Below are 23593 nucleotides of genomic sequence, written 5' to 3'. Positions count from 1 at the left end.
GTTAACCGTGATACTATGACAGCATCGATGTTAACACTTGATACTATGACAGTATTGATGTTAACCCTTGATACTATGACAGTATCGATGTTAACCCTTGATACTATGACAGTATCGATGTTAACCCTTGATACTATGACAGCATCGATGTTAACACTTGATACTATGAGTTTCGATGTTAACACTTGATACAATGACAGTATTGATATTAACACTTGATACAATGACAGTATCGATGTTAACCCTTGATACTATGACAGTTTCGATGTTAACCCTTGATACTATGACAGCATCGATGTTCACACTTGATACTATGACAGTTTTGATTTTAACCCTTGATACTAAGACAGTATCGATGTTAACCCTTGATACGATGACAGTATCAATGTTAACCCTTGATACAATGACTGTATCGCTGTTAACACTTGATACAATGACAGTTCCGATGTTAACCCTTTGAGCACAGACCCCCTTTAAGAGTGCTGGGCAAAGCCGAGACATAACATTGCTTGAACACTACAACATTTCACAATTATGACTAGTAGGAAGTTTACGCGTGCTCAATGGCATTATGTTACATCTCAAGGCTAATATTGACCGAGCAATATTGTTTGTCAGTGACACATATTAAGGAGACTGATGCTCAAACAAACAAAACTTTTAAAAAAACACCTTCCAGCCAATTGGATAACACCCTTGCCAACTCAGACACTCAAATATGTACACTTACTGAACTCAACTCTAGCTTACCTAACTCTATCTAGCTGGGTACCAAATATACATGATTTGTACAAACTCTGACTCCTTGGCATGTGCAACTTCAGCTTTGTTTGCTCTACAAAGAAGAAAAGTAAGACCGACAGTACAATAAAAAACACAAATTCACAAGAAACATTTTCCTTTAAAAACTTCATTGTTGCAAAAATGAAATCCTATCTTTCATTCACAACTAGAATTATAGACAATCACAGACAGTAAGGCATAAACGATGAATGGTAAGTTTATATTTTATTTTATAGACAAACCAAATAATTCCACCCTACTGGAGACCAGTTAAATTCTTTGTAGGATTTCAGTAAGTGATCTTCATCCTTTTTTTCTAGTATCAAGAAAACGTCTAACACCAAGGTGACTGGTTGAATAATAGCCATCTGTACCTTTTAAAAACAACCCAAAAATGCCGTTAAAAAGAGGCGGCAGTGTTTTCATTTTTAGAAAAAGATTGTTGTGTCTCAAAGCTAAAAATATGTGTGGAAGTGGAAGGAGAATAAGAGACAAGAAAAGGTGGCAGGGTAAAGACTACAGGTTAAAGGTTACACTGATAATTCAAACCTCACTAAAGTCGACATACTTGGTTGCTGGATACGTAACCACAAACACATTGCTTGGCACAATACAAACAAATTATCACATTTGTCAAATTTCCATTGGGATGAAACTTGCCATTTTCTATTTGGTTACCAGGAAACATACACACACATACATAACCAAATGTTCTAGCCTAGATTAAAGAGTCATGAAGGACTGAATTCACACCTACATATTGTTCAAGCTGAGAAATATCTTAGATACCTTAGTCGTCACAATAAAACAAACCCTCGGTTGGTAGATCTGTACACAGAGCATCTCAGAAATAAACTTCAATATCAGCTGACTGTAAAGTTTCAAAAGAAATATTTTCCTGTACCACTTATCCACATGAAAAGGAGAGCTTCTTCAGGAAAATATTAAAAAGGATTGCGTTAAAGATAGAAAGATAGCAAAAGCATGATAATAAACATGTATAAAAGTTGTCAGAGAGACCATTAACCTATACACCTGTGATACGATTAGAGAATAACCAACGAGCTACGAGGAATGACAAATTATCTGACCGGAGAGAATGAATGGTGTTGATCCCGTGTCTTTGGGGAGGGACTTACAGTATTTATTCACTAGGGACAGATAATCCGTAATGCAGAGTTACGGGTAGGTTATTCTATATATTACCTGATGACACTTTAAGAGAGAAAATGAAAAAAAACACCTGTGTGCAATGTCAACCCTACTTCACTGAAAGCAGCCCATTGTTCAGTTGATGTCATGTAATTGTGACATCAAGAACAATGGATAACATCATATCAAATCTTCTCAACAATGAAGCACTGTGACGTCTTATGGCTTCAGTTGACCAATCAGCATTGAGAATCACGAAAATGCACATGTGCAAATATCAGAAAGTTATTACACATGTTATCACACCTTGCAACAATGTCATTTTTGTGGCAGGCAATTTTTTTCCAACAGTTTGAAGCATAATTATTTTTTTAAAGAATGTCTGGGTCTATATATATTTTTCTATAAAATCCCCTACGATTTCTTCAGCATCGATGGGAATTGTTTCAATTATCATTTTGACGAGTCACATTCAAAGTCTACAGCTTTATCATAAAAAAATGTATTATTAAAACTCATGTGTGTATCATCTTATTTATGTGTATCATCTTAAACCATCAAGAAAACTTGACATAAACGTTGGCAACAAATAATTTCTGGTATCCTTGTTACATCCAAACCAGAATAAAATCATGTTAACATACCTTGAACATGGAGACTCATATCATGAACAAACAACCATTTGGTGGATCGGTCCAAATTAGTCGCCCTAGAATTAGTCTGGCAAATGATACTCATATACCAATTCGCTTTCTAACATGTGTCAATGAATTAAGTATATTTCATCACTCTGGATTCATGTGAGACAAAGGTGCCAAAATAGTTACATCTGAATATTCCAAAATGTCAACTCAATATCTTGGAGACAGGATACACTATCCCCTTCTTGTGTTAAGGAACTACACAAACGAATGAAATGCCATGGAGATTTGTACATTACAAACTTATCCCAGAATTGAATACATAACAAATGTTAAACATGTGCAACACTATAAATTTCCAATGCAGTTTGAATGTGTGACCCAATTTCTTACACGTCATAAACCACACCAGCCTATATGGTACATAAAACACTGCCATGGGCAACACATTGAATCCTCCCCCAAGATGTGAATGATATGAAGATATGAAGTTTTTACATCAATGACAATGCAGATATCCAATATGGCTGACAATGAGGCCATATTGGAGCACATGTTCAAATGACCAGTGAAATGTCGAAATGATAGTTATTCATTGTGTGAGTATGAGATTCAATTTATACACATACATATATGAGGGTGTTCACTCAATGGAGTCTCAATGTGAAGATGTGCACATGTATACCTAGTGTAGTCTTGCTGCCAGACTGTCACACCTCCAGTGACAGACAGTGGGCCCTTGTGGTTGTTGGCAATGGTATATGAATCATAGTTCTCTAAATCCATAACTGAGAACATTAAGACCATAACACTCACTATTATTTCAACCTTAATTACTAACACTGCAAATATACTCATGTGTACACTTCTTTTGCTCTCAAAATTTAATTTAAATAACATGGGCCAATTTGGAACAAAATTTTCACTTACATTATAAAAATTCTTTAATAATGAGTACCGATGGATTGTCCACAGTGCAATGACAAGGGCAGATCCAGCATTTATAAAAGGTTGGGGATCAAAATATCAAAATTGTACAGGCTTCAAACACTGCACCCGGGTGGGGCTTGAATACCGAATACTTCAACCACAAGACTCACCCACCATCTTCCACTGTACGGGATTAACTGCTGAAATGACTTATTCCACACGCCTCTACAGAAGTGCAATATCAGGCTTCTCGGGCTTCGGACAAGTGGCAAAAGTCGCAGACTGAAGTACTACCGGTACACTTTGGCTGGCCCTTCTAGCTGGAGCCTATCATGTTTAATGTGCATAATGATATCATATGTTAAGTATCAGGATTACATGTATATTCTTTTGACCAATACATAAAAGTTGTCAAGTACTTTAGTTGTTGAAACTTATATTTGTTTAATAGGATCTGATATAACTGTACATATACATACTGTGGGGGTATTCGAATATAAAGAAATGGTAACAGATTAATTATTCCATTTTCTGGACTATATGTGTGAAAGTCCAAATGAATGTCTTAAGTTCTTTCAATTACCTAGCTATGATTCACACACGTCACTAAAAACATAAAATGTCCAATATATCTGACAATCATCCCTTGCATGTTTTCAAAATCGTTAAAAAATAAAAATAAAAATAATCCATAGCATTCTTCTGTTACTGTAGCATGGGGACATTTGACCTCTTTGTGAGTGTCATGTGAAGACTCTTCTCAATGACCCATTGACCCTTGATGACCTCTCACAAAGCTGATGACCTTGGATGACCTAGTGACCTTGATGGCTAAGTGACACAATGACCTCTCGTGATGACTGAAGTGACGACATGTGTGTATGACATTTTCCGGGACATCTTGGTTATAGTCTTTACACAGCACTCAGAATAAAATACCACCGCCAGCCTTCTCCTCAACCACGTCAGCTTTTCTGCAAACACATAAGAAAAAGAATCATTTATGTTACAAGTGACCTTTTTTCAATAAATCAAATTCACTGTTAAAAGACAATTATTGTAACATTACTGAAAGAGATCCCTTCCAAAATGAACAGTAACACTAAATTAACACTAAATTTACACTAAAATACCACACAAAATTAACACTAAATTAACACAATCAAATATCAAACATTCATCAACACATCAGTAAAAGCTTCAATGTATATTGAATAAGAAACATTGTGTCACATACACATAGACAATGAAAATAATGTCAGGAAATTTGTTCAATTTACATAATTTCAAAAACGTTTCCTCAAGGCACAATAATCTATAGCATAATTCCTAATTCATCATTCTGACAGAACATAAAACGTTCATGCTTGTCCTCTGAAATCTGGTTTCCACCAGAGCCCTGCCCTCATCCTGGCCATGCTGTTACAGAACTGTAGGTAGAGAGGCAGTTGTGGCCTTCATGCTCAACACTGACAGCACGCCTTGCCAACAAGCTATCCTACTACACACTCAGCAGGCACTGTGGCTACACCCTGTTTCATCAACACCAACTTTGTTATCAAATTGTCAAGATGCAAAAACAACATTCACATTGTTGCTATTATTTGTTTGTTTGTTGTCTAACGACACACTCAGCAATATTCCAGCTTTATGACGGTGGCCTGTAAGTAAACAACTGTGGACCAGATAATCCAGTGATTGACATCCAGAGCATCGACAACCAAGTCAGCGAGTCTGACCACCCGATCACGTTAGTCGCCTCTTACGACAAGCATGGGTTGCTGAAGACCTAGTCTAACCTGGACCTCACAGGTTGTGTTGCTGTTAAACACTCCAGGTAAAAACAAAATCAGTCAAGACTTAGCAGTTTTTGTCACTAACCTCAAACTAACATATTTGAGTTTTTTAAAATAAAAATAAAATCATTGATATATTAGGAAACACATACCAGTTATTAGATTATTGATCACATACATCCCAAATCATGCACACAAATCATAGCAAGTGATGGTTCACACTTGAAAGATATGTTGACCTTTTCATTTTCTAAAACATTTTCTCAAATATGAAAACCATTTCCAACGACTTACTGCCACCCTAACAGCATGCTGAGTTTCACTGATGACATGGTGAGCACTTACTTGTGGCGGGACGATACACGGATACATCAGTGGGATGACATGGTGAGCACTTACTTGTGGTGGGACGATACACGGATGCATCAGTGGGATGATATGGTGAGCACTTACTTGTGGTGGGACGATACACGGATGCATCAGTGGGATGATATGGTGAGCACTTACTTGTGGTGGGACGATACACGGATGCATCAGTGGGATGATATGGTGAGCACTTACTTGTGGTGGGACGATACACGGATGCATCAGTGGGATGATATGGTGAGCACTTACTTGTGGTGAGACGATACACTGATGCATCAGTGGGATGACATGGTGAGCACTTAATTACTTGTGGTGGGACGATACACGGATGCATCAGTGGGATGACATGGTGAGCACTTACTTGTGGCGGGACGATACACGGATGCATCAGTGGGATGACATGGTGAGCACTTACTTGTGGTGGGACGATACACCGATGCATCAGTGGGATGACATGGTGAGCACTTACTTGTGGTGGGACGATACACGGATGCATCAGTGGGATGATATGGTGAGCACTTACTTGTGGTGGGACGATACACGGATGCATCAGTGGGATGACATGGTGAGCACTTACTTGTGGTGGGACGATACACGGATGCATCAGTGGGATGACATGGTGAGCACTTACTTGTGGTGGGACGATACACAGATGCATCAGTGGGATGACATGGTGAGCACTTACTTGTGGTGGGACGATACACGGATGCATCAGTGGGATGATATGGTGAGCACTTACTTGTGGTGGGACGATACACGGATGCATCAGTGGGATGACATGGTGAGCACTTACTTGTGGTGGGACGATACACGGATGCATCAGTGGGATGACATGGTGAGCACTTACTTGTGGTGGGACGATACACCGATGCATCAGTGGGATGACATGGTGAGCACTTACTTGTGGTGGGATGATACACGGATGCATCAGTGGGATGACATGGTGAGCACTTACTTGTGGTGGGATGATACACCGATGCATCAGTGGGATGACATGGTGAGCACTTACTTGTGGTGAGACGATACACGGATGCAACTGTGATACACACAGCGAACCTGACCCCCCGATCACGTTAATCGCCTTGTACGACAAGCATAGGTTGCTGAAGACCAATTCTAACCCTGCTCTTAATGTTCCTGTATCGGTGTTGATGGTTGTGACTTCTGTACAAGATCTTTCGGTACATAAAACCTGTAGTAAGCATCTCCTAATACCAGAACTTTTCTCCCCATTACAGAAGCAACAGCACAATTAAACAAACACCATGCTGTCAATGAACGTTCAGTCATCAACAATAGAACTGGAGCCATCTCAGCATGTGGCAAAACCTGGTGCAGGCCACACCATGCATCTGTCTTACCCGTTACCATGGTTACCCGAGAATGATCACAACATATCCGAGTCCCAGGGCCCTAGCCAGTCTTTGTAAACTGGCACCTCTGACTAGAAAAACACCACTCAGATTCAGCAGTCTTAGTAACCAGAAACATTAAATATATCCAGACGTTTGATTGATATGTCATATAGTACTCAAAAGAAGTTAAACTAGCACCTCACTCTTTAATATTACAATAGCTAATCTGTCATTGGGTGTTCTTTAACTTCTTTTGAGTAGTATACATACATGTAATGGCTTGTGGTTTCTCAAGAAAGTGAAAAAAAAATTAATAAAAAAATAATTTTGTTTCAGTTTGAGTCATGATGGCGATATGCCTTTGAACTTCATTTCATCCATCATCCAACCATTTATCCCTCTTCCATCCATCTAACTTACATGTCATAATACAATGCTGAAACACTCAAATAAACCAGTGTCTCAAATCTCACTATTATTCATAACTGTTCAAATCTCACCACAATTCATTAACATTCAAATGTCACAAAATTGAAACATAAACATCAACAGTCATCTTTTGCAAAAAACATTAACCTCATGTTGCTGGTTGCAAAACAGACCAATCTAGTTTCTCTTTGTATTTCCATTTGGACGTATTCAAAAAAGGCAGAAATTGATTCTCCGAAACCAGACAAACTGAAATTCAGATGCTGCTTTTTGCAACAGGACATGAAGTATTATGATTTTGCAAACTATTTCATTAACTCGTAAGCAAGATCTCTCTGAATCATTCCATTCCACCACTGTCAATTTCCTGGACTTACAATTTCCAGGGTAACAGCAGGTACCCATCTTTGTACAAATCACAAAAAGTTAAAGTGGAGATTTGGTGGTCACAATGATGGCACAATGTGGACAGTCGTATTGATGTCACAACGTGTGTATGACATGCAGTTTGTGCCAAAAACCTTTGCCTGAATATGGCTCTAAGCATCATTTTCAGGAGATTTTAGTGTTATAATATGGATTATTATCCCAGTTAACTGGGCAACAGAATTTTACAAGATCCGGCATCGGACCAGTGGCTAAAGTCACAGACTGAGTGTGGCCAGCTAGCAATAAGGAGAGGTATTGGGGAGGGAGTCAGTGAACAGCCATTTCAAATATGGCAACAATTCTTGAGGTAGCACACACAGTCCAGTGACACATCTGATTTTAGATGACCTATTTGTGGTCAATTTCAATGAGCGTTATAAAGCAAGATGGCTAGTCACTTGTCGGGCTCATTGGTATTCAGGAGAGTAAGTCTCTTATAGGGCATTTATTCTGCTTTCACCAACACACCAGCAGCATCAGAGGGAACACCAAGACATAGGCTCACACACTGTACCCATATGGACCGAAAATAATCCTGGAAAAAAACTCAATCAATTGATCTCACATCCACTTCTGACAGAGATTCAATACTGACTGTGGACATTCATCAATACAAGACATAGATAGAACGGAATAAGACAGAGTTCTTGCTAGAAAACATTTCATTTCATATGGTTAATAACACCAGTACCAAGTCAGAGGATTAAGGTACATGAATGAGTTCCCCGGAGCATGTTAGCTAACTTAAGCCAGCTAAGATATAGTTCTTCTGCATCTAGCTGAGGAGAACTAGAGGCAATATATTACAGGCTGTGGGAGGGTGGGTCAGAGAGGACACAAGGATTGTCCCGAAAACATCACAAGTCGTCAGGAGGTTTTAAAATCATACACAAGTAACACAGGTTACTGTTTTGTTGAGTGAGTGAGTGAGTGAGTTGGGTTTGACACTGCTGTAAGCAATATTCCAGCTATACAACAGCAGATACCACCATTAATGGTTTTCACATGTGTTCACATGGGGCATCAAATCGGGGTCTTCAGCGGGAAGAGTGAATGGTTTAAGCACAAGACTTCCTCGCCGCCCTGTCCTATTAATCGAAATATGAATATAATATTTCTAGAATTTTTGTAAAAACTAACAACTTTCACTTACAGCTTTCAGGGAAAATGTCATCAAAACATTTTAATAAGTATTATGGGAAGGTTCGCAAAAATAGAAATGTTCGACATTTGGGGCAGATTATCCTTTTGGGCCAATCCATGGACATAGTCTCTGCTCCACCGTCCCAATAACAAATGGCCTATCCCTACAAATAACGGCAACTGTCTGAACTGTCAGGTGGATGCACATCAATCATATGGCAACTATTTCAAAATTAATACACTTAAGACCACATTTAAACATGCTTTTTCAAGCCAAACATGAATTCCTAACACTCATCTAAAAACAGGCACGGAAAAAAATTATAAAGGGATAGGAAAACCTTGCAAGGAATTCCACATCAATTAAATGCTGATGTAGTATGTGTAAAACTAATTTAATGTCTAAAAAAAATGTTTCCTCTGAAAAGCTAGGAAATCTATGTCTTAAGTCGATGTAAAATCAAACATGGATTATTAGATCTGAAAGAGTCAGACTTCAGAGCAGAATTGTGAAAACAAAATGCTGTTATTTTGGTGTAAAAGTTGAAGAGTGTAAAATAAATATTTACAACAGTAATACAAGATTTCAAAGATATGTCATCCAATTTTGAGAAAAAGAAAGAAAAAAACATATGACAATAAAAATATTCTGTGCGTCTATTCTAAATGGCAGCAACTGGCATGTTGGCTGCATTGTGTAGCATGTATGTATATGGAACAAGACATTCCAAAACTGTTTAAACGGCAAGCAAAGAACTGATGTTAATTTGGACTAGATCAAGTCATATTTGGGCAAAAATATTTGAATAAACTGCTACTTTTTGTACTGTTTTTCTTAAATGTTTAGCACACGGAAATGATTTCACACCATTGCAGCACGGTTGTTGAGAGACAGATGCTTTTATTTGGACAGAGCATTGTCTTCGGAAACTACTCCATTAATTTGGTGGTAGGATGTAAAACTTGTATCTGTACAGAAATGGTTGGTCAAGTCAGAAGCTCTAGAAAGAACAATTTATATTAAGGTTTCATAATCTTCAAATCAATCTTTGCCCATAACTTTGATTCAGTTTTCATAGAGCGAGTGAAAAAGAACTAAACAATATAATTGTTAACATGGTTAGATTTGTCCTGGAAACACACATTGAGTTTGTTAGAAAGAAAATGATTTTGCAAATAAAACAACAATGGTTTCATGACACCTTAATCTGAGCACTTAAGGATGTTTATTCTCAAATTTGAGACAACACGAAACTGAAAATATGACCGATATATAACAAGTCAGAACCCAGTATCAGAAGGCGACATCTTTGCTAATTGAGTAACGTGACATAATCAATGTGTGTTTGTTTTAGTGGACAACATCATGTATGAGAGATATGTGTCTGACGAACATTCCTGACTTCAATGCGCAGATGGTAACATATCAGTTGGTAACAGAATGTTAGTGTGGTAACAACAGGAATGGCGGCGACGGCCGGATGCTTGAAGCATGCTATCGGTGACTAGTGACAAGAATCAACAAGGTTGAAGTATGAAACTGGACGATGTGGAGATGGTGACACCATCTCAAACAAACCCTCACATGCTTTCTGCATAGACTGTTCAGTGGAAACATGGCAGTAGCTGGTGTCTGCTGCTATGGTATTTGCCCCTAAACTTTAACATTGAGGCTGCAACAAGACTCCTTGACTTTCATGCTTAAATTTCAAATAGTGAATAATATTTCATAATGACAGCATTAAATATATTGCTCAAAAGAAGTTACAGAACATCCGATTCTGTCATATTACTATAGTTAATCTATCCTGACATAACTATAGTTATCAGAAATAATTAAGTGTTCTGTTACTTCTCTTGAGTAGTATAGATCAAAGAAAATCCTAAAATTGGGGGCAGGGGCGGGGGAGCTAACACATTTATGACTGATGCAGCAAGGGTGTGGACAGACCATGGCCTATCACTGGAATGAATCGGATATTCAGCATGAAGATCCTGGCTCATTTAAGGGATGCAACTCTGCATACAGTATTACAGCTTCTTTTTTTTAGACCACTGGGTCATCTGTGTCCCTTTATCTCAGAATAGCTGAACTGGGTATTGTGTCAGCAATATGGCTGATATTTACCCAAATTCTGGAACCCTGGAATCTACATAAGGACAGGACATTAGCAATTATTTGTTTTAGTTCTGATAATATTCAATAGAAATGTTCAGTATCAAAGCAAAACATGAATCAGTTGCCTTAGAGTTGGAGTACACAAGGGTTTTATTTCAAGAAGCCTTCCTGGAGTGGGGTTACTGGTACCTATGAGTTATCGGCAGTGTTAGGCCCCACACTTGTACATCATGGGCTGTATCTAGACTCACCAAAACTAGGTAGATGAAAGTGTTAGACTTAACTGAATACTATAGTCAAACTGGTAGTACATATTCAAAATTACAAAGGTGACCTAAGGCAAGAAAAGAGACCCAAAGAGTTCTACAGGGCATCCTGGCAATGTCCATCACCCTATCACCTCAATATTTCTTATAATCAGAGTCTTCAGTGTATAGCATACTTAGATACATATATTCTACGGAGAATATACACAATATATCTAAGTGAGTAGATGGAGTGAATGTTTTATGTCCAGTCAGCAATATTCCAGCCATGTCACAATGACCTGTAACTATCTAACCTGTGCCAGGCAAACCAGTGATTGATAGAATGTACTATGGTCCATACCATCAGGGTCACTGACACGGGTCACCAAGCCTGACCACCTAATGCAATGAAGTTGCCTTTCATGACAAGCATCGGTTGCTGGGGATCTATTCCCGCTGATTAGAAGTTTTGTCTGTTTGTTTTTTAACCCCATCTTCAGCAATAATCCCACAATATAACAGCAGCCTGTAAAAGCTGTGTCTACACCAGATAATCCAGTGACTGACATTAAGAACAAAGATCCACGCTGTAGTGGTACGATGACACACCATCAACTAAGTCCCTGAGTCAATGTGGTTGCCTCTTGAGACCAGCATAGGTTGCTGGGGCCGACTCTAACTGGAAATCCCCACCGGCTGGTTAGAATCAAAGACAAACCAGTGATTGACAGTATGAGCAATGACCCACACATACTTTCAGCCCGTTCCACAGTGGGGATCTTAGCACTTACGTAATCATAACTCCCATACTTTAACACAGATTTACAATCATCGTAGCACTGAGGTGATCGTAACTCCATACTTTGACATAGCCTTCTCATCATTGTAGCACTAAGGTGATTGTAACTCCCATACTTTAACATAGACTTACGATCATCAATCATCGTAGCACTAAGGTGATCGTAACTCCCATACTTTGACATAGACTTACGATCATCAATCATCGTAGCACTAAGGTGATCGTAACTCCATACTTTGACAGACTTACGATCATCGTAGCACTGAGGTGATCGTAACTCCCATACTTTGACATAGACTTATGATCATCAATCATCGTAGCACTAAGGTGATCGTAACTCCATACTTTGACATAGACTTACGATCATCGTAGCACTAAGGTGATCGTAACTCCCATACTTTAACATAGACTTACGATCATCGATCACCGTAGCACTAAGGTCACTTTGTGGAACGAGGTCCTGGTCCCTGAGCCTGATCTCCAGGTCCTCCTAGTAGTGAGTTCTTACAACATGCATGAGGTACAGGGGACCTATTTTAACCTGAAATCCCTACAGGGGAGTGTTCCATGTCTACAACATGACTACATACGCTAGGTGTTGCTACCGCTATGTACCACTGTCTGTGCAGAAAGCTGAGAGTGTATGGTGATGCACCACCAAACATAAGAACTATCAAGGTGACTACGTGTGAAGTATTTCCACTTCTGAATCCACACGTGCTGGCAGGAAATTCATCGTAACTGTGGTTTGTCTACATGCACAAGTGAAAATAGTGAACTTTCTTTGTGCAAAACATAACCATCATCATCATAACAATGACCGATATCATGCTATGTGAAGTGATTAATTGCAAATATCTTAAAATATAACATCCTCTGTCAAATATCATGGAAAAAATTATTCTGTAGAATATAAAAATCAAATTTTCATGATAAATCCTGACGATCCTGACTTAGTCCGCCTTGACACTAATGCCAACCTTGATGTTCAAGCCCATGTTTCATGACGCCAACCTGTTTAACATTCGGGAGTTGCAGCAAAATTAACATGTCATTTCCAACTTCTATATATTCCAAACTTCTTTTCATTTCATGTTCTACATATTTTCTGAATGGAAGTGACATGGAAATTTGTAGCCCCTAAAACAACAAAATGTCTTGAATTTAACAAACTTACGTTGACATCTTCCCCGAGTCCATTCTCCTCTCCTTCCTAATAGCATCATCAATGTTGGTGTCATTAATGATGTAACTTGGTGTTGCTATTATCCAATAAGGTCAAGAAAACCCAAACACTGCCCAATACTCAGTGATTTTAGATTTGCAGAGGAAACCAGTGAATGAGTGTGTTTGGTTTTACGCCGCTACTAGCAATATCCCAGCTACATCACGGCATGGACACCAGATAGGCTTTTCACACATTGTACCCATGCAGGGAATTGAACCCGGGCCTTCAGCGAACACTTTAACCACAGGGCTACACCACCGCCCAAACCAGTTTGTGAACAAGGTGTTAGTGAACAAAATCTGGCAACATTTGTATTATTTGATAGAGATTATGATGAAAAAATCACTAGTTTTAGTTGCAAATATTTCTGGAATCAAATATATGATATATATGAAAAAGTAATAATATAAACAACATTGAACTTTTCTGCTTGATCTTGTGTTTCTGTACAGAAATGAACAACGTTGAATTTCTTGGAATTATTTTGATATAATACACAACCTTGACCCACTGTGCATGTACATAAATTATTACCGTATCCGCCATATTAAGCACTCTGCACCAATATGAACCCTAAGACCAACTTCTAAACCAATTTGCAAGTGCCCGCTACTAAGAGCCAACATTTATGACAGTAGGTATTTGCTCGTGTATAGTACAGATTTTTCACAGAAAACATCAGTGTAGAAGGGGAATATAATTGCCTCGTCACTATAATCACAAAATTTTTAGTTTCATCGATGCTTGAACTAAGTTTGTTCACTACCAATCCATCTCCGACAACAAATTGAACTTGTAGTGTTTAGTTTTAATAAGTGCCTCCATTATCAATTTTCGAAGCAACATTGTGCTTATTATGGCGAATACGGTACATTAAATCCCATTTTCCAGCTATGAATGTACTGGTAATAATCGACTACAAAGTCTGAGTACAAGTGTGTTTGAACACAGTACATTAAATCCCATCTTCCAGCTATAGAGTAATAGTCAACTACACGGTCTGAGTACAAGTGTGTATGAACACAGTACATTAAATCCCATCTTCCAGCTATAGAGTAATAGTCGACTACACGGTCTGAGTACAATTGTGTATGGTTCATGCAGCATGAGAGGTGCATGACGGGGTACCCACCTCTCCGGCCAGCTGGTAGTGCTGCTTCCTCAGATCCCCTAGCTTCCTCCGCTCCTGCTCCAGCATCGTCTCCAGCTCAATCACACGCACCTGGGAACAGGTGAGAATATAGGGTGAGACAGTGACAACATGTGACAAGAGTCATCAGGAGATGACATGTCTCACCGGACTGGCGCAATTCGGAAAATGGAGTTTGGCTACTGATACCGTTGGATACCATCAGTTCAGAGAAGAAAAAAAATAATACAGTTCAGTATTTTTCCATATCCCCACGGTTTTGGAGTTCAGCTCCAGAAACAAGCACGATCCTCATAGTCAGTAAATTCCAACTTGTTGTCATGAAAACATGAAAAAATAAATTAGCAAACATCCCAAATCATCAAAAGGTACGAGGTAACGACTAGATTGATTTGTATAGCTTGTTTCACACAGAAATATACAACAGTTTCAAATTCTGCTCCAGAATGGAGCACTAGTCTCATTTTCAGTAAAGGTCCAACTTGTCTTCATGAAAAAATATCCCAAAATAAAAATATCCTAAATCATCTAAAGCCACTAGACTGACATTTACAACAAGTTTCAACAAGGAATATTCAGAAGTTTAGGAGTTCTTCTCTGGAAACGGAAAATAGATGCCTGATGGACGAACGGACATGCTGATTGCTATATGCCCTGTTTTTCAAACTGGGGAGATAATAATGGGTGAGAGAGAGAAAGTGTTAGATTTAATGTGGCTTTGATCAGTATTCCAGTTACATCGCGACGTGTCATGTGATAAGATTTGGTGAGATCATAGTGTGACACATGGTGAACTGACAAAACAGTGAGACATGGCGAGAAATGATGAGACAACAGTGAAACAGGGACACACTTCATTAACACACAAGACAGTCCCAGGAGGTGACATGCACTTTCTCCAACCTTGGTCCATACCACTAACCTGAGTCTGCATCTCCATCCTCTTTGTGTCATGGAGAGACAGCTGGGTGAAGTCCATCAGATCTGGAACAGTCACAATAGTAACATCAAGTTTTCATTGCCTCCTTACAGCCAGTAGCAAATGCTTATGAGTGAGTGAGTGAGTGAGTCGGGTTTGACCCCCCTTTATACATTATCCAGGGGTGGCCATATCCAACTGATCAGCAGCTCATTTCAGACAGGTGGCTTACCAGTATGTCAAATAGCTAGAATTGGATATAAAACAACTTGTCCCTCAGGATCTTCACCGGTCTCGACTAATGGACTAGAGGCAGTGTTTCAGTTACAGCACTGTATTCCTGCTTAATGTGGGAAGAGAACCCGAAATGCTGTCTTAGGTCTAAGACGTTTAACACTTCGGTGAAATTCACAAGCATGAGTATGGTGCTTTACAAACCGAGAAACATAATCAGGGCAAACCAGGATTCAAACCCACAATCAAAGTTTCCTGGCACGCATAAGGGATGCAACTCTGCCCAGCAAATTGCAGTGTTTGTTTGTTTGTTGTTTAACGCCGCACTCAGCAATATTCCAACTATATGACGGCGGTCTGTAAAATAATCGAGTCTGGACCAGACAATCCAGTGATTGACATCATGAGCATCGATCCACGCAATTTGGATCAATGACATGTATCAATCAAGTCAGCGAGCCTGACCACCCGATCCCGTTAGTTGCCTTTTACGACAAGCATAGTTGCTTTTTACGGCAAGTATGGGTTGCTGAAGACCTATTTTACCCCGGAATCTTCACGGGTATCAAATTGCAGTGCCTTAGATGAGTGAGCCACCCCAGTTGCCAGCAAGTGCTTGAGACTGATCGTTTCAATGATAATTGTAAGATGCAGATACATCATATAAAAAGACAGCTGGTTAGCATGGGTTAGTGTCCAAAAGCATAATATGTATGTACGTTTGTTATTTAACACCACACTCGGCAATATTCCAGCTTTATGATGGCAGCATGGAAATAATGGAGTCTGGACCAGACAATCCAGTTATTGACATCATGAGCATCGATCCAAGCAACTGGGAACCTGACCACCTGACCCCATTAGTCGCCTCTTACGACAAGCATAATCACCTTTTATGGCAAGCATGGTTTGCTGAAGATCCATTCTACCCCGGATCTTCACGGGTCCACAAACAATACAAACAATAACATAACCTTGTCATATTTGTTTTTACCCAACATACCGGAACACAGGAAAAATGGCAGAAATCTGACTCACTCTTATCCTCAACTATCTGTGAAGCAGTTTTGGCAGATGCTACAACATTTCCTGTGGCCTCGTTGACTTTCTTTGATGCCCGAGACAACTCGGACAACCCTTCACTCCCTCGATCAGCCTTGACCTTTGAGGCCACGGTAAGCTGTGCGGTGCTGGCTGCGATCTCCTGGGCACAGACCATCAGTTCCTCGAACTTGCCCTCGCCCTTCACCAACTTGTCTGCTGCCTCCCTGCAAACATCATCTACTCAGTGAACAATGAAATTACACAGCAGACACAGTAAAAACAGGCCCAGGATTTGTATGTGCTGAAAGCCACAAGGACAGGTATGGTACTAACAAACCAAGGATCATAATCAGTCTTAGATTCAAACCCAGGTCCAGTTCAACCTGGCAGGGCAAAGGGACACAACTCTGCACCAAGCCATGTTTTTAAAGGAAAGCAACAAGTTATTATTGCAACAAGCAATGATCGGACCATATTAGTATGACTCACCTTCAAAAAACCTTTATATTCCTTCAACAAACCTCCATATATCTTCAAGAATCCTCCAAATGCATTCAAGAACCATCCATATTCCTTCAACAAACCCCCACATTCCTTCAAGAACCCTCCACATTGATCAGACCATATTATTATGACTCACCTTAAAAAAATCTTTATATCCCTACAACAAACCTCCATATATCTTCAAGAATCCTCCAAATGCATTCAAGAACCCTCCATATTCCTTCAACAAACCCCCACATTCCTTCAAGAACCCTCCACATTCCTTCAAGAACCCTCCATATTCCTTCAATAAACCTCCATATTCCTCAACAGCTTCCTTACTTCTACAACCCTCCATATTCCTTCCAGAACCCTCGTTATTCCTTCAAAAGACCTCCTAATTCCTTTAACAAATATCCATATTCCTTCAAGAACCTTCCATATTCCTTCAAACTTCCGAGCTTACTTGCACGGTTATCCTTCAACAAACCTCCACATTCCTTCAAGAGATCAAAGACTCAGGACAAGCACCTGTTTCTGTATGGCTTGTTTCAAAATACACCATTACTTACATGAGAGTGGAGGCACCAAAGCCCACAGCCTTGGCCGCAGATATTAACCCCTCTGTCCAGCGGTGATGCTTCTTGTAAAAATCTTTGGCTGTGGATGTACCCTGGAACAATCAGAGGTGAGGTGGTGAGGTGAAATGGGGTTTAACGTCGCGTCCAAGATTATTGCACATATATCGCGACGTGCATGTACGTGTGTGTGTTTGTGTGGCTGCTTGTACTAGTCCGGACTGATGCCGATTTATAGTGCTAGTTCACTGAGATACCATGCCGCAGTTTAACATGAATACCCCCTCAGACACAGTATACCGGGGCCGGGGATCGAACCCCGGACCTTCCGCTCTCCGGGCGGACGCTCTACCATTAGGCCACCGAGGCGGTCTTGAAAAATCAGAATGACACATGGATGGCACAAAGTGTCACAGGATACAGACGATGACCATTTTGGTAAAACCCACAAGCTTCAGACAAAGTAAGGAGCATAACTGGGTTGATTCAGATTTGAACTCAAGACCAGTGAACGCAGAGTGACAACATTTCACTGACATCATAGTGTGTCAGCTTCATATCGATTGAGTGAGTGAGTTGTGTTTAACACAGCCCTTAACAGCATTCCAGTTATATCAAAGCGTGTCAGCTAAAGGTGGGAGGAAAGCCCGAAGTGATGCAGGTCTTAGACATTTACCACTTCGGTGAAACCCACGAGCACGGGTATAGGGCTAACAAACCTAGAAACATAATCGGGGCGAACCGGGATTCGAACCCGAATACATAGGTTTCTGGCGTGCCCAAGGGACGCAACTCTGGACAATGAATAGGACGCCTCAGACGTCTGGGCCACACCTTGCCCAGTTCATATCAAAGGAACACACAAAGTGATACAGGACAGCCAACAAAAGCAAAGTTGTGCTTCAGATCAGCTCATAATTAGGTGGAACTGGAGTTTGAACTAACAACCAGCGTATTCTGGCCCCTCAGGTATGCCTTGAACTGTTTGCCCACCTGTCGCCGGTAATAACGATATTTTTCAGCCATCACAAAGGTGTGCCATATTCATCCTTGACATTAACGTTACTGAGGACATCAGCCCATGCTGGTCACATCAGAATCATTCTTCAAAGGTGTTCAACTGTCTTTCACACAACTTTTCAAACACTGAATTCCCCATTTTTCTCCTCACACCACAATGACTATGCAACGATAACAACTTCACCCTGCACGGCTGATTACGCACCCTGCCCTGGAGTACAATCTGCTTCTGCACATCCCTGGATTTCTCTATTAGCACCTTGATGGCCTGTAAACACGAGAAAAGTTAAAGTGAGTCAGAAAACAACAAAACACATCAATGTTTAGGCTACCTGTTTCATAAACATAAACCAGAGTTAAACTGGAATACTAACACATGAGAGAGAAAAGACTTTATGCCCATCCATGTTATAGAAATATCAACCTGAAACTGGATTTATTGTGACAATAATCATATGACCTTTAATCTACATTTGGCTATCAAACAGCCATCATGTGGTGATGGAACTGGAATGAAAAGCAGGCCACTACATATATATGTTCCATGGACATAAAACCAGTCAATGAATCATCAAAGAAACAGTTTCATGGCACTAAATAGTCAGAGTGGTCTCCCCTTACTGACCTTCATGAGAGCTGTGCAGGCGTCCAGGATTCTCTCATTCACCTCCAGCTCTATACCCGTATTGTCCTCCCTCGTCTTCTGCAGCATCTCCTGTGAAACAAAACCAGTGCTGGTTCACCCTGACATCTAGCACCCATCTCCAAACTCTACTTCAACGACATGATGGTGTTTTGCTGGACCAGACAATCCAGTGATTGATACTGGGAGAAGTGATCCACATCTTCATGTTGTGTCTGTTGTTTAATACTGTACTCAGCAATATTTCAGCCCTATGAACAACAGTCTGGACCAGACAATCCAGTGATTCATATTATGAGCAACATCCCACATCGTTGGGGGTACAATGCCATACAATCAACCAATTCAATGAGTCCAACCACTTGATCCATTTTCATCCAAGCAAAAGTTGCTGAGGAGCAAATTTAAACCCCTGAATCCGGGTAATCAAGCAATGAGACCAGTTTCATACACTGTACCTATGAGGTGAGTTGAAATTGGGTTTAACGTCGCGTCCAAAATTGTGTGTTTGTGTGGCTGCTTGTACTAGTCCGGACTGATGCCGATTTATAGTGCTAGCTCACTGAGATACCATGCCGCAGTTTAACATGAATACCCCACTCAGACACAGTATATTGACTCCGAGCCGACCAGTCCTTGTTTTAGCCCCTTAATGCCGAGCGCCAGACAGGGTAACCTGTACCTATCAAGGGCACTGAACAAAGACATGGTGAGCAAGCACTTTAACAACTGGGCTACTCTACAGCCCCAAGGAGATAAAACTCCTCCTTGAAGGTTCTTCCCAGGTTCTACCCAGTTTGTGTCCTCTGTAAGTGCGACTAACCTCTATCTTCTTGGCTGCCTCTTCAATGGCTTTGGTTGTTGAGGACATCTCCTTGTCGACAAGATCCCCGATCTCCTCAGCTTTCACGTCCTCCATCTTGGGGACCAGGTCCTCTGCCAGCTTCATCACGTATTGCACTTTCTGGATGCAGTCATCCACCTCAGATGTTGTGTTGCCACCTACAAGAAAAGGGCATCACAACTTTATGGAACAAGTTATTGTAAGCGATTCTTATTTCACTTTCAGCAATATTCAGCAACATTCAAATGGCATGTAAATAATAACAATAATAATCCAGCGATATCAAATGACCTGTTATCAGCACTGTCCAACAAGTTAAAAGGCATACCACAATAAACTAGAACTATAAATTGAATAAATATATACAACACCTTTGCTGTCAACATCTGCAGGCATTGCTCAACAACACACTTTTCCATATATTTGAAAACAGTTGTACTAACAAGCATTGGCATGATTCTTAACAGATATATTAATGATAAGTATTGTAATGTAGCACATGGTACACATATCTCCTCCAATCTCATTATCAACATTTTTGGGAAGGTGTGTCCAATAAAAAAATGGAAAAAAGGAAAGAAAACGTCCGGCTAAGACAGCAATATTCAGTGTTGGCTGCAGGTGTCCACTCTGCACAGTACATCTGAGACAAGGTACCAGTCAGCAGGTACCCACAGCCTACCTTTGCCAACAGCATCCAGCAGTGACACCCCGGAACTCCCCGTGTCTCGACAAGCATTGGCCAGTTCCTCCCCTGGCTCTATCTGTGCGGAGTGGGACGTAGCGAACCCATGCACGATACAGTCACTCATTCGATGTGAAAACATGCTGATTGTCCCAATCAATATATCTAAATCTGAAACACATACAGGTAAAGTTTCACACTAAGAAGAACTACAGCACAATCTCAAAATCAGCCATTTGTACATATTGGACAAATAAGGCTAAAAACAAAATCGTCTTAGTTCTCAGGCACTGCTGCATCATCACAAAAAAACCCATCGAAACTCTTCAACCCTGAGTATAAGATGATCCCCATTGAAAGCCCCCTAGGTACGAAAAACTTGCCTTATACACAGCGATATACAGATTTGGATTCTTACTAGTTTGTACAACCCCAAAACAACAAAAAACACCCACCCGCAAGATATTTTCAAAAGCCATTGCCTGAGAACCAATTTCTTTTATTTCTTTACGCCTCATAGTGCGAGTTTGGTTTAATGCCACTTTGAACAGTATTCAAGTCATATCATGGCGTGTCAGCTTGATGTGGGAAGAAAGTCTAAAGTGATGCAGGTCTAAGATGTTTACCACTTTGGTGAAACCCACAGGTATGGTGCTGACAAATCTGGAAACAATCAGGGTAAACTGGTAATAGGATTGTGGCGAGCCCAAGGGGCGCAACTCTGCACACCAAGTTGCTGTGACATAGACGACATGGGCCATGATTAAGTATATGAAAGAATTGGGTGATCTTAACTTCTTTTTAGTAGTATATATATTTTGTGAGTTTATATTTGAGGATACTAACTGTAGTCCTATCTTACAAGGTGCTGTACAAGGCGTCCTACAAGGTATAATTTCAGGTGTTACTTCCAAGGCTGTGATGACTGATGGACACCTCACCTTTCTTTTCCCCAGTGTATGCACCATGACTCTGTCGTAGCTTCGTCAGACTCTCCAACACAGGCTCTGCTCTCATCAGTAAGTATTCTAAAAAAAGGAGTGTCATATGTCAAACTGGAGCACTAAACCAAGAAATTGATGCCATGCGCACCTTTCATTACATATCAAATCAAACTGTTTTTACATTTTTAAGCAGAAACTGTAAGTTCTTAATTTCAGAGAATACAATGATTCTGTATCACATTCTTGTCACTGTATAATCAATCCACAATTCATAGTCATCCATAAAGTCAAAATTGAAACCAAAATAATTCTTCCCCTTATTAAATGACTACTTGTGTGTCCCTTATCCAGGATAACCAGTGGTTGACATCATGAGCCCCACTATCAGGGAATGGTGACACACAATCAGCTAATCACACATTACTACCAACAGAATCCCATTTCGGTCCATTTTCCCAAGCTTGTACTGCCCTATATAACCCGCTACTTGGGTGTATGAGCCTACCTGCTGTACATGTGACGGTTGTGTGTGTCGGGTTTTCATTCTGCTCCAGAGCATCCTGTATTATAGCCTTTCCTTCGGACACGCCTCTCTCTGCAATACAAACACATCTTAGCCCTCCTCACTGAACAGGAACACTTCTGTCAGAACATACAAACATTATCAGTGTACCGAAGGAACTGAGTCACAAAGTATGTGTGACAGTTGATGTTACTCTTAAGATTGGAACACCTATATCCAAAATACAACATTCCATTGATGTCTCACCTTAATGATGAAGTCCAAGCCTGTTGCAAAAAGTGAACTTAGCGCTAAGGTCATCTTAACTTGAACAGGCTTACAATAGTCTTAGCTTAGTGCTAAGGTTAACTTAATTCCCATACTTGATCAGCCTTACAACAGTCGTAGCTCTAAAAATATGTCTTATGGAACAAGGCCCAGGGCTGTTTCACAAAGTAATCATAGCCAGTGTTCAAATTAAGCATGAATGTCAAGGGGCTCTTGTCAAACCCTAATGCTACCAAGTTAAACATTTAGGGGTTTCAAAAACCATTGGAGCAAACCTCAACGACATCAGAACCCCCCTTAATTTCAGCACATCTACTTCATCATAGGTCCCTTAACTTGACATTGAATTTGACAGGAATATAGTGTTAAAATCATTTCTGATTTTTATGGAACAGGGTCTTCGGTTTATGTTAAAATCATCCTGTCACCTTGTTTCCATTTGATGTGATGGGAGTTCATGTTATGTTATGCCACAATCATCCACGTTTCAGCTGTATCACAGTGCCATGTAAATAACTGTTTCCTGACAAGGCAAACCAGTGGTTGACAGCATGAGCAACAATCCATGTTGCTTTGGTGCATCACACCCATTTTGCCAGGTTACACATTGTAACCTCAAGATCCTTGTTTTAGTAAGCTCGACCATCAAGCAGGATGGAGACTGTTTGCACAGGGCTAGGTACTCCAAATATACATACTACATATAACAGCATCAATTTGACCACCAAGTCAGGTCAAACCTTCTTTATCAACCAGTACCACGAATATACACCTGCCACCCAACCTAACAGTTTCTTGTGCAGGTCATCAACTTGACAACCAAGTCAAGTCAAACCTTCCC

General features: G+C 40.2%; 1 protein-coding gene across 1 annotated transcript in view; it reads right to left on the bottom strand.

Moving 5' to 3' along the window:
* Positions 1–730: 730 nt before the first annotated feature.
* The window catches only part of LOC125379940 (huntingtin-interacting protein 1-like), a 64787-nt gene continuing 41924 nt past the window's right edge, over positions 731–23593 (bottom strand). The window contains exons 21-33 of the mRNA XM_048395841.1: positions 22468–22557; positions 21960–22046; positions 21016–21189; positions 20313–20491; positions 19472–19561; positions 19052–19114; positions 17821–17921; positions 16760–16989; positions 15491–15552; positions 14551–14640; positions 13368–13403; positions 7030–7112; positions 731–4480 (exon numbers count right to left, since the gene is read on the bottom strand). Coding sequence (XP_048251798.1) covers positions 7056–7112; positions 13368–13403; positions 14551–14640; positions 15491–15552; positions 16760–16989; positions 17821–17921; positions 19052–19114; positions 19472–19561; positions 20313–20491; positions 21016–21189; positions 21960–22046; positions 22468–22557 — 1259 coding nt within the window. The 3' untranslated portion in view covers positions 731–4480; positions 7030–7055. The remainder of the gene's footprint in view (positions 4481–7029; positions 7113–13367; positions 13404–14550; positions 14641–15490; positions 15553–16759; positions 16990–17820; positions 17922–19051; positions 19115–19471; positions 19562–20312; positions 20492–21015; positions 21190–21959; positions 22047–22467; positions 22558–23593) is intronic.

The sequence above is a fragment of the Haliotis rufescens genome, unplaced genomic scaffold (assembly GCF_023055435.1).
Source record: "Haliotis rufescens isolate VD_foot unplaced genomic scaffold, xgHalRufe1.0.p SCAF_15, whole genome shotgun sequence".
NCBI classification, from domain to species: Eukaryota; Metazoa; Mollusca; class Gastropoda; order Lepetellida; family Haliotidae; genus Haliotis; species Haliotis rufescens.
This window is presented reverse-complemented; position numbering and strand designations above follow the sequence as displayed.